This window comes from Pteronotus mesoamericanus, unplaced genomic scaffold (assembly GCF_021234165.1).
Source record: "Pteronotus mesoamericanus isolate MK-2021 breed Mesoamerican mustached bat unplaced genomic scaffold, CSHL_Meso_final contig_164, whole genome shotgun sequence".
In the NCBI taxonomy this organism is placed as follows: domain Eukaryota; kingdom Metazoa; phylum Chordata; class Mammalia; order Chiroptera; family Mormoopidae; genus Pteronotus; species Pteronotus mesoamericanus.
Window position 1 is genome coordinate 22,042,750 of NW_026555065.1, and position 12,724 is coordinate 22,055,473.

General features: G+C 39.8%; 1 protein-coding gene across 3 annotated transcripts in view; it reads left to right on the forward strand.

Annotated features, from left to right (window-relative positions):
* Positions 1 to 12,724, forward strand: part of TTBK2 (tau tubulin kinase 2) — a 145,450-nt gene that overhangs the window by 124,176 nt on the left and 8,550 nt on the right. For all 3 annotated transcript variants that reach the window (XM_054565523.1, XM_054565524.1, XM_054565525.1), the window contains 2 exons: positions 94 to 682; positions 10,707 to 11,977. In XM_054565523.1, the coding sequence (XP_054421498.1) occupies positions 94 to 682; positions 10,707 to 11,977 (1,860 nt within the window). The remainder of the gene's footprint in view (positions 1 to 93; positions 683 to 10,706; positions 11,978 to 12,724) is intronic.

Consider the following 12,724-nt stretch of genomic DNA (forward strand, 5'->3'; position numbering starts at 1 on the left):
CTGTGTGTGAATATTAGTTCTGTATAGAGCTAATAGGGTATGCAGTAAATATTACCTTTGGACAATTGAGTGACTTTTCTCTGTTTTCTTAAGCCTGGAGAAAATGCAGAAAGATCCCAGTGCGGGAAAGGAATCTGTTCTTCCTGCTCTGCTTCATAAGCCTTGTGTTCCTGCTGGGGCGCGTACTGACCACATCTGGAACTATGATGAAGAATATCTTCCAGATGCTTCTAAGCCTGCCTCTGCCAACACCCCTGAACAGGCAGATGGCGGTGGCAGCAATGGATTTATAGCTGTTAACTTGAGTTCTTGCAAACAGGAAGTTGATTCCAAAGAATGGGTGATTGTGGACAAGGAGCAGGACCTTCGGGATTTTAGGACAAATGAGGCTTTAGGCCATAAAACAGTGGGGAGCCCTTCTGATGAGGAGCCTGAAGTACTTCAAGTCCTAGAAGAGCCACCTCAAGATGAAAAGCTCCAACTGAACCCTTGGGTAGAAAATGTTCATTTAAAGGAGGAAAACTCAGGTGTGATCTTAGCACTTTCTGGGGAGTGCCCTGCCACTGCTGCTTTAGATCAATATACAGATAGATTAGAACTCCAGGCTGGAGCTGCTAGTCAATTTATGGCAGCAACACCCACAAGTCTAATGGAGGCACAAGCGGAAGGACCCCTTACAGCGGTAAGAGATTTGTTCCTGTCATTTATCTCTGTTAACCACTTGAGGTGTTACTAAGAAAGGGCTAACAGTTAACCAGCAAAGGTCCTTCAGCAGAGGCCTGAGTAGGCAAATGGGTATATGGAGTGATGTCTGGACTAGCCAGTCTTCCAATATGAAGTTTCTCAAAAAACTGAGGTTTCCTGTCAGGATACCAACTCAATACACAAAATGTCATTATAACCTAATTTCAGAATAACATTTATAATTAGACCACAAGAACTATCTGTATATGATTTATAAAAAGACAAACTTGTAATTCTAGATATGTTGAACACCTACATTAGAAATATGGTGAAAAAGGTATATATTTAATCATTCATGGTTTGTACTTTATACTGTTGCTAGGTCTAATTCTTTTTTTTTCCTTTCTCTTTTGCAACCTCCACCTAGACATTTCTCATATTTTACATTCCTCTTAAGTGATAGTTTTACAGCTTTGCTGTCCATTGTTTAAAATACAGTGTCCCAGACCAAATTCCAGAACTTCTGCTTCAGTAGGTCTGGGATAGAACAAGCCCAGGAATCTGCATTTTAACAAGCAGTTGAAGGCAGTTGTGATACACGTCTTCTGCAAAGGAACGTTTTGAGGAAACTCTACTATTTACTCTCAGTTCGGGCATCCCTTTGGAGGCTCCTGTGATCCTGTTGTTTTTAGTAAAGCAGTGCAGTCCCTGTGACTGTGTGAGTGGCAGGAACTCCAGAAAAGTCAGATATGGAGGCAGTTAAGGAACTGTACACAAAACCAGCAGGTACATGTGTCCTTACATGGGTGGAAATACCAGCTTTTCCTAAATTTCATCTTCATCTAGCAACCCTCTCTTTCAGCTCACCAGAAATAACATTGTTCCCCAGGCTGAAATGTTTTTTTATTAGAACACAATTCTTCATGCAGGTATAGAACAGAAGAGGTAACAAAATTTAATTTCGTGAATAGTTTTGTACAAATTTACCTGCACTACAAAATAGGAAAATAAATGCCTACCTCTTTTTTTAAATTAGCTAGTTGGTCTTTTCTCCTTTCCCAAGACTTCTTTGTATAGTTATACAGGTTGTTTACTGAAAGCCTAGCCAAAGAAATAGTTGGGGCTGAAATCTAGCCCATATTTTGCTAGCCAAACTGTGCATCTTTGTGCAGGGCTATTTCCTCTTCGAAGAGCATTCTTTTCCAAATTGTACAAAGGTGCTCTGTGGGCTAGCGGGAGGCCCTGTCACCTCTCTCCCTTCCATGTATCCTTTTTTCCACCCCACATTTCCTTTCCATTCATTCCCTTTATCGACCTTCCCAGACTCAATTTATTTCTTTAACTCTCGATGCTACATATTCACTGATGTTCAGGTATTTTTCCAATAGCATTCATATGTGCTTTACTTTAAAAGGCTTTCTAAAGCCTTGGCTTCATCTCTTGTAGTATTTTTTGCTGTCTCCCACTGATGCTGTCCGGACCACAAAAGTTGTTCTCATGGCTCTCTTACATTGTCTACATCATTTTCTTTATCACGTTGTTGAAAGATTTGTATTTATATATTTAATATTATAAGTTTGACCTTTTTCAAATATTTTTAAATAAAAATATTTTTTTAACTAAAGGTCTCTAAAGAAATGTTAGCTGCATCACTTTTTTATTTATGTCTAAGGTATTTACCATTTCCTTCATTTGGGGGGCTTGGGATAAAAATATACTTATCTTGATTCTCTTGTTGAGGCTTAAATTCAGAGTTTATTTTTGCAAAGCAGATGTTATCACTTCCTTAACTTATTACAGGCACATTGAGTTCTGCCAAGTAGTTTCTCCAGATCTCTTGCAGCTCTGATTATATGGTCGAGGCTGGATAATATGATAAACTATATTTGGTTTACAGGATGATGCTCCAACCAAGTGAGCCACACTGGCCAGTGTGAACTTCAGCACTCTTGAGTTCTCTATTTCTTAGTACTGACTTGTGATCCTTGTTTAGGACTTCTTTTATCCATATATGTGAAATCACTGATTATCAAATAGCATGTATAAATTTTTTAGATAATATATTTTGAAAGATGGATAAATTTGCCAGATTGAAAAGAAGTTGGTTTGGGGCTATTTTTACAAATTAGATTTTCCCCCAGGGTAAACAGTGATGAGGTTGGTCCACTATCAGTCATTTCCAAAATGATGCTTATCAATATGGTAAAATAAAACCAAGTATTGGCTTATATTAAATTCTGTTTTCATTAACAAATGGAGAGACAAAATCAAGCTGACATAAATGAACAAGTACAGAGAAGAAAAAGTAACTTAAACTGTTTCCAAAAGAGATTTAACCTCTGTTCCAGAATGGTAGTAACTAGAGGAAGAATGTGACCTGTTTTATATGGCTTTGGTAATCACTCTTGGTAGGGAGAAGGTTGTACTTGAACAGTACTATAGAAATGGAAGGGTTTTCCTTACAGAATATTACAGCAGATTGTAGCACATGATCTCTTTATTCTAGATAGTTCTTTAGAAAGCCAATACTTTATTATTATTACCTTTGAAAATAGTATAAACGTGACTGGGAAATAATAATAGCATCTTTGTTACCTATTGCTGTATAACAAACTATCCAAAATTTATCAACTTTAGGCCACAGTTATTATTTTAACCCTGTTTCTGAGGGTTAGGAATGCAGAGGTGACTTAATCTAATGGTTCTGGCTCAGGGCCTCTCATGAGTTTACTGTCCAACAGTCAGCCAGGGTTGAATTCATTATAAGGTTTGACTGGAATGGGAAGATCCACTTCCAAGCTTAACCCAATGCTGTTGTCAGACACTAGTTTCTCACTTGACCAGAGGCTTCAGTTCCTCACCATATGGACCTCTCCATAGTTAACGTGGCAGCTGGCTTTCCCAGTGAGTGAGAAGAGAAGGAGACAGATGGAGGAGGGGGATTTTGGTAGAGATAACACTCCTCCATCAAGGTAGAAGCCACAGTATCTTTTATAACCTAATCTTAGATGAGGCATACTATCACTTTTCCCATATTCTGTTGGTCACATGGACCAGCCCTGCTACAGTGTGAAGAAAGGGACTATAGAAAGGTATGAATTCCAGGGGGCAGAGGTCATTGGGGCCGCCTTAGAGGCTGGCCACCGTATTATTTTACATATATTAAGGGTTGGGCATAAGTAGGTTTATAGTTGTGATTATGTGAAACACAGAGTTTATTCTGGTATTATTATTAATTTATTGTATTGTTGTCCATACAAACAACTGTAAACTTACTTTTGTCCAACCCTGTATTTGACAGAATACTTCTATATTTGATCCTAACTGCAACTCTGTAGAGAGAGAAGAGGAATATTTTTGTTCCTTTTTACACTGATGGCACCAAGCCTCAGGACAGAGAGATCATTTGTAAAGAGTAAGATGGCAGATAGATAGGACTCTGTGTTATGTTCCTCACACCAGGGGACTGTCAACATACTGAAAGACTTTCCTCATTTTCTTGTTTCTTAGACATTGAAAAGGAAAAAGGCGGGGGTATAATAATACACAAAGAGGGAGCAGGGCAAAAAGAAAAATAAATTTTTTTGTATTCTGTTAGAATCCATTAAGAAGATCTCTCTGACTACATTTGCATGAGTACCAATACCAGTACTATAAAATTCAGTTTAGCAGTTGATTGCATTGCCTCAATTTTCTTCTTTTTATTCCTTCAGTTTTAAGTTTCTGCTAAGTTCCAAACTATGCTATATCTCAGGGATACACTATACCTGAGGGATGAACAGTTGGCACAGACCTGTCAGGTTGTCAGTGAAGGGTTGCATCTAAACAACATGGAGTGGATTGTAGTTCAGCTGTGTACACAAATGAGGACACAGACAAATTTGCCTTGGACTGAGGATTGCGATATTGGGTGTTTTTATTTTCTAATCTTTAGGTTTTTTTTATTTTTTTATTTTTTACACATGGTGAATATTCATTACTTTCATAAGTGAGGAGGAAAGAAAAAATCTTTCTAGGAAGGTTAAGGGGCACTTCAAAAATAATAGGACTTTGAAGGATGATTAAGTTCACTGGAGGGAGATGTAAGGTGTCAAGCAAAGAACACAGCATATGCAAAAGCACAGAGGCTTAAAACACGAGTTCAGAGTATTTACATAAGTGATCGGGAAAGTTAAGGCAAAGAAAAGACACTGAAGCAAGCCACAAAAGGTAAGGTTTGATAAAGGATCTTGGCCTGAAGTAGCTGTGCTAAGATTGCGAGTGGAGAGGAACCTGCTCTTTGGGAGCCCTGTAGGGGAGAATGGGCTGGGGCAGCAGCAGGCAGTGAAGAGGCTTTATCATTAGTCCAAGAAAATGTGGTGAGAGCTTGAAGTATGAAAATTGCAGTGAAGATTTGAGAGACATTTCAGTGACAACCTACTTGAAATAGTAGTTTTTCATGTGGCTCTCCCAGAGAGATGTGTTCCACTGAATATTTGCAGCCTTTGTATAGACTAAAATAACTGAATGAAAGCTCTTGGAGTAACTTAGAGCCTCCACTGAAAAAGGACTAATCCATGGCATGTATTAATAGATGTATACTTTACTAATGTGAAAAAGTAAAGACTTTTTGGATTGATTACCACCTAACTCCTTGAAATGGATTTTGGGGGAGAGTTGAGTGCATGTATGTTGACTAGAGAGTAGCCAAATATCCTCTGCTTGACCTGGATTTCTATTTTTGATCTGGAAAATCTGGTCATTATATTTGTAGAAAAGTTTTGTTTCTATGATATTACATCTCTGGAATTATATATGATAGTATAATTCAATCTATGAATAGTCAGAAAAGACCAAGATTGAATGGACTGAGTTGGAAAGTAAAGAAAGCCCACTTATGAAGTGTTCAAATAATAGACTGGACTGTCACTTCTTATTGGCATTTAATATCATTTTACATCTGCTTTTAACACCTAGTTACTCCCAGGTGTTAAAACATAAATTTTGAAGAGTAAGTAACTATAATTTTAGATTTCAGTATAATTTTAAAAACATACTAGAAAATTGCCTTCTGCCTGAATATGTTTTTAAAATTATTTATTTATTTTTAGAGAGAGGGGAAGAGAGGGGGAAGGGAGGGAGAAAGAGAGGGAGAGAAACATCGATATGTGAGAGAAACATCCATCAGTTGCCTCTCACATGCCTCGAACTGGGGACCTGGCCTGCAACCCAGGCCTGTGCCCTGACTGGGAATTGAACTGGTGACCTTTTGGTTCACAAGCTGCACTCAATCCACTGAGCCACACTAGCCAGGACCCTGAATATATTTTAGAATAATGAAAGACAGATACACGTATGAGGTGACTTCTTGAAGGGTGATAGCACCAATAGAACTTACCTTTCCTCCAAGATGATTATAGTTCTGAGCTTATTTTAAGAAACAGCCTGTCTTGGACTAATTTGACAGATCCTTAGGACAAACTCTTCACATTATTAAACCTAATTGTATTCCTGACAAACAATAAGCAAACCTAAAGAATATATGACTCTGGAACCACAACAGTTTTTGGTGTCATTGGAGTAGAAATGGGATCTAAGCAAAATCTCATTTTGTTTTGAATTCAAGACCAATTATCATAGTTTTCTTACAACTTAATGAGCTTCATTATGTGATTCGACTTAAACCTGATTTGTCAAAAAGGCTTTTTTTATACCAGTTTTTGTGCCTGACATTTTATGCCTCCTTACATGTCACCTTTAACAAATGGAAGATATATTAGGAAGATATAATATTGCTGATGTTGCTTGAATGCTAGAATTTATGGGAGACAAGAAAATGCATATAAATTTGGAGTTTTTCTTTTTCTTTTTTCTTTTTTAAGCTTTTTTACATTTTTAAAATTTTTATTATTTTAATTTATAAATCATGTTTATTCTATTACAGTTGTCTCAATTTTTCCCCCTTTACCCCCCTCCACCCATCCCACCCCCACCCCCCACTCCCACAGTCAATTCCCACACTGTTGACCATGTCCATGGGTCATTCATACATGTTCTTCGTCTAGTCCCGTCCCCTTCTTTCCACCATTATCCTCTTTCCCCATCCCCTCTAGTCACATTCACTCTGCTCCTTGTTTCCATGCCTGAGGTTTATTTCGTTCATTAGTTTATTTTGTTGAATAGGGTCCACTTATAGGTGAGAGCATACGGTATTTGTCTTTCATCAACTGGCTTATTTCACTTACTTCAATATTCTCCAGTTCCATCCATGTCGCAAAAGGTAGGAGTTCCATCTCTCTCTTCCTTTCTTCCTCTCTTTCTTTCTTAAATGCAGATTGATTTTATTTATTTTTTAAATGTCAAAGTTAATTATAAAATATTAAAAATATTTAAAACCATTATAAAGTCTCAGCAATTAAACCAACATGGCCCCAGCACAGAAATAATCAATTAGATCAATGAAATATAATGAGCATTCTAGAGACAAACGTATATCTCTGTCTAACAATATAATATATGATTAAGTTGATATTTCAAATCAGTGGGGAAAATAAGGCTTCTTCAGCAAATATGGTGCATGGACCACTGTTACTTGAAATAAAACAAATATAGAGCCCTATTATACAAGAAATATTCAGGTGAGTTAAAAATCAATATGTAGAATCTAGAGAGTTTTAGAATAAAATAGAACTAATATTTTTCATGACCTGAAGTAAAATATTCAAACCCAGCAGCTGCCAAGTAAATATTGACGATATGACTATATTAAACATTTAAGACTATATAGTAATATACATATTAAAAAAGTTAAAGGACAAGGAACAGAATAGGAAAGTATTTGCAACACATATAAAACATGGTTAATAGGTTTCTTTGTTTTTAGGGAAAAAAGTTCTACAAATCTTTAAACAATAAATGGATAAAGAATACCAAAAAGTCATTTAAAACTTTTTAAAAAATAATATAAATAGGCAATAAATATACAAAAACAGGTTTAGTGTCAACAAATAGTAAAGGAACAATTAAATAACACATCATTGTCACCATCATATTAATGAGTATTAAAAATATTGGTAATATCAAGTATTGGCAACTCTGAAAGGAACGAGGCATTCATAGAAACTTTTTCTTCATTTTAAAGCAGTCCCTTTAGCACATTTTGCTGGTGTGCTGGAGGTGTATTCTTTTAGCCTTCTTTTGTCTGGGAAACTCCTCATTTCGCCTTCCATTTTAATTGAGAACCTTGCTGGGTGGAGCAGTCTTGGTTGCAGACCTTTGGTTTTCATGACTTGGAATATTTCTTGCCATTCCCTCCTGGCTTGCATTGTTTCTGTTGAGAAGTCAGCTGCTAGCTGTATTGGGGTTCCCTTATATGTTACTACCTCTTTCTCCCTTGCTTGCTTTACGATTCTCAGTTTGTCGTTGATATTTGCCATTTTAATGATGTGTCTTGGAGTGGGCCTCACTGGGTTCCTCTTGAATGGGACTTTCTGGGCTTCCTGGTCTTGTGTGACTTTTTCTTTCCTCAAATGAGGGAGGTTTTCAATCATTACTTTTTCAAACAGGTTCTCTATCCCTTCCTCATCCTCTTCTCCTTCTGGTATCCCTATTATATGGGTATTATTACATTTCAGGTTGTCCTGCATTTCCCTCAATGCCTCTTCATTCTTTTTGAGTCTTTTTTAATTTTTGTGCTCTTTCTGGGAGCTTTTTTCTATCTTGTCCTCCAGCTCACTGATTCGATCCTCGGCTTCATCTAGCCTGCTTTTGATTCCTTTTAATGTGTTCTTCAATTCAGAAATTGTATTCTTCATTTCCTCTTGTCCTTTATTGATAGTTTCTATGTTCTTTTTCGTGCTGATACAGTTTGCAGTAAGTCCCTCGTAGTTTCCCTGTAGTGTTTTGTAATTCTCTCTGAGCTCACTGAGCTCATGGAGCTTCCTTAGAACTGTTGTTTGGAACTCAGTATCTGATAGTTTACTTGCCTCTATTTCATTTAGTTCTTTTTCTGGGGATTCCTCCTTTCCCTTCAAGTGGGGCGTATTTCTTTGTCTTTCCATTATTTGTGAGACTCTTCTCTTTTGCTTCTGATTCTTATATTGATCTGTCTTGATTTCCTGACTGTGGTTATGAACTTCGATGGTTGGGGACCGCTGTTTTTACTTTCTGGATCTGGCTATGATGATGTCAGATGTTGACCCTGTCTGACCTTAGGCAGTCTGTTCGAGACTTCCAGGAATCTACTGTCTGTGGCTGTCGCCTTCAGCTGTTAATCTAGTCACTCTGCACTCAGCTGGTCACCTTAGACAGCTCAGGGCAGGGCGTAGTCCCTCCTGCGGGCGGGGTTATTGGGCCCTCCTCCGCTGCTGCCCTATGGGGGAGGAGTCCGCACTGGGATCCCGCTGGCTACTCTCTCCATTCTCTCCCCAAAGCCTCCATCCCCAGTCTCTCCTCAAGTGGCTCCAGACCTCTCTGTGCCCCCTTTAGCTAGGCATCTACTCTCTGTAGCTGCCACTCTGCACTCAGCAGGCAGCTTAGACAGCACAGGGCGGGGTGGGATCCCGCCTGGGGGCAGGGCTATTGGGTCCTTTGACCCCGGTGACATTCAGGGGGAGTGGTCTCTGCCTGAGCAAGATGGTTGCTGCCGCATGGGGGATCACTCAGCACCAGGATCCCTGCGGCTACTCGCTCAGTTCTCTCCCCAAAGCCTCCTTCCCCAGTCTCTCCTCAGGGTCTCTAGCCCACCCTGCTCCCGCCTTTGCCGGAGACCATGGTAAGTGGCTGCACATAAAAATTTATGCATTGGTTCTTTAAACAGTTCTTTGCGTATCCAGCCACCCGTCTCTGGCAGAGAGCAATCCTGCCGCTTTTCGCAGCTGGCTGTTTTCTGTGTACTTTTTGGGCTCTGGTGTTGTGGGCTAGAGATCCCCACTTTTGGTTTACACCCCGCTCTTCTCAAGGTGATCCAATTGGCCGTTTCAATATCTTCTGATGCTGCCACCCGTGGGCGCCCCGCCTGCTTTCTCGAGTGTCTACCACACTCCTTACCAGTTACATTGCACTAAAGCCGATTCGTCTGTCTCCGAGGTTACAAGGCTCCTCTCTTGGTATTGTTCAGTTGTTTGTTCCAGGTGATTTCTCCACAATTTAGTTCTAATTCGAGGTTGGTCCTGGGAGGAGGTCAGTGTGACTTCCACTTACTCCTCCGCCATCCTGAAAATCCCTAGAATTTTTCAAGTTACAGTAATTTGCCAATTTTCCCCCCCTATAATCCTATATGCTGGCAGGACATAGCTGACTCTCAAAGAGACTTAGAATTTAATGAAAGGAACTTTTTACAGATGTGTGGGTGGAGTTGAAAGCCAATAGGATAGAGGGAGCCATTCCTGTTCTGAGTCCTGAAAGAGGAGGAAGAAGGGCTGTTAGTAGAACCTGGTCAGAGTCACGTCTGTGGGAGCGAGGCCATGCGACAGCAGCTATGGCCAGGAGTAGTAGAATGTAGCCACCACTAAACTGGCAGCCCCATGGGGAGGAAACAGAAAGAATTCATACCCAGACCTGTTTCTCCTCAAACTGTTATTCTCTGTGGGTGCTGGCCATTGATTTCTGCAAACCCAGAAATCAGAAGGCAAGGGAGCCTGGGTAGCGCAGTCTGTAGAAGTCAGTCTCCCAGAATTGAACTAACCTGGCAGATCCTAAGGACAAATACCTCATGTTATTAAACCTAATTGTATTCCTGACAAACGGAGAAGCAAACCTAAACGACATCTAACTCCGGAAACCCATCAATTTTTGGTGTCATTGGAGTAGAATTGGGCAAGGACGAACCTCGAGTGAGTCTGTGCTGAACTGTCCCTGAGTAGGGGAACTTGAGTGTCATACATTTTTATTTAGAATTGCTCACTTTAAGTATGATTAGGCAGACCTGGCTGACATCTGTTTCCCTTATAAATTAGAATTTGAAGTGTTTAAGCACAAATCCCACATTTTCGTTTATATTCCACATTATTGCATTTTAACTTTTTTTTCTTCCCTCTCTTCAGATTACAATTCCTCGACCTTCTGTAGCATCTACACAGTCAACGTCAGGAAGCTTTCACTATGGTCAGCAACCAGAGAAGAAAGACCTTCAGCCCATGGAGCCCACTGTGGAACTTTATTCTCCGAGGGAGAACTTCTCTGGCTTAGTTGTGACAGAGGGAGAACCTCCTAGTGGAGGAAGCCGGACAGACTTGGGTCTTCAGATAGATCATATTGGTCATGACATGTTACCCAATATTAGAGAGTATGACAAAGCCCAAGACCTGGTACCAAAAGACCTTCCTGACCATAATAGATCGGCTGTGAGAGAATTTGAGAGTCTCCCTAGGGAAATTGAAGAGAAAAGCATTCTTCTAGGGTCAGATAATGAAGATGAGAAGTTAAGGAAAGGGCAGCATTATATGGAGATCTCCTCTCTCCCAGGAGACTTGGTAACTGTGGAAAGGGATCAGTCAGCTACTACTGAACCTCTTGATATGACAAAGACACAGACTTTTAGCGTGGTGCCAAATCAAGACAAAAATCATGAGATAATGAAGCTTCTGGCAGTTGGAACTTCAGAAATTTCTCCACAAGTCATTGACCCACATGTTGAAGGGCAGATTGTCCAGGTGGCAACAGTGCAAAAAAGTAAGATATCTAAAGATGATGACATCAAGAGTGAAGACTTGCTGGGTCATCAAGACCTCTCTACTTTTTTGCACCTAGAGGATAAGAAAGAAAAAATTGCCCCTAGAAATAGAGAACTATTTCATTGTGTTGCAGAGAGTGAACATTGTCCTCCATCCCGGAAAGATGTGGTTAGGTCATCCTTCGTAACGAGACATAGCCGAATCCCTGTTTTAGCACAGGAGATAGACTCAGCTTTTGAATCATCCTCTTCAGTCTCTGCAAAAGAAAAGCTCCTCCAAAAGAAAGCTTATCAGCCAGACCTAGTCAAGCTTCTGGTGGAAAAAAGACAACTCAAGTCTTTCCTTGGGGACCTCACAAGTGCCTCTGATAAATTGTTGGAGGAGAGACTAGCCACAGTTCCTGCTCCATTTTCTGAAGAGGAAGTTTTCACTCCCTTTTCAAGATTGGCTATAGACTCCCCCCTGAGCAGATCAGCTGAAGATAGCTTTTTGTCACCCATCATCTCCCAGTCCAGAAAGAGCAAAATTCCAAGGCCAGTGTCATGGGTCAACACAGATCAAGTCAATAGCTCAGCTTCATCTCAGTTCTTGCCTCGGCCACCACCAGGAAAGCCACCAATGAGGCCCGGAGTAGAAGCCAGGTAATACTGTATGCTCTCCTTGTGTAAAGTGTTTAGCACTGTTTCTGTGTCTGTTTGACCATGATATGTCAGTGGTTTCATTTCTTTGTTGCCTGCTTCTGATTGTCTACTTCTTCCCTGCCTTCCCCATGCTTTATAGCACAGTGTAGTAGAAGGGGTCAGACTGATCCAGGTTAATTCTTAGCTCTCCTACTTTCTTGCACTGTGAACCTCAATTCCCCTATCTATAAAATGGGTTGAACACTGGCCTCCTGGTTTTGGGAGGATGAAATAAGAGAGAGTATGTCTAAAGCTTCATGTAATACTGATCAGCCTGCAGCAAAAGTTACTTTTGTTACAGTCCATTCTAACTAGATACTCAGTCATTTCCTATCTTTGGCTAGTCAGAACCCTGTGATAAGAGATGTCATTATGATGTCAAATTCTAGTGAAGAATACTGCATCCATCATTTGATGACTGGACCCTGGTAGCACTACTGTTTATCTGATTATAATGAATTAAACAAACCCTCCTCCCCTAAAAATCGTATAGATTTCCCTAGCTCTGATGATAGATTGCAACTATACATAATAAAGTTATTATTTTAATATTTACTGAATGTATACTTGTTTATTGAATTTCTCATGTATAGTTGACCATCGAATGACTATATTTTGAAGAAGAGGAGAAATTATTAGGAGGTGATGAACCAGTTAAGTGTGCTTTCCTTGGCACCATTACTCACTTGCACAGAGTGAAATGTCTAA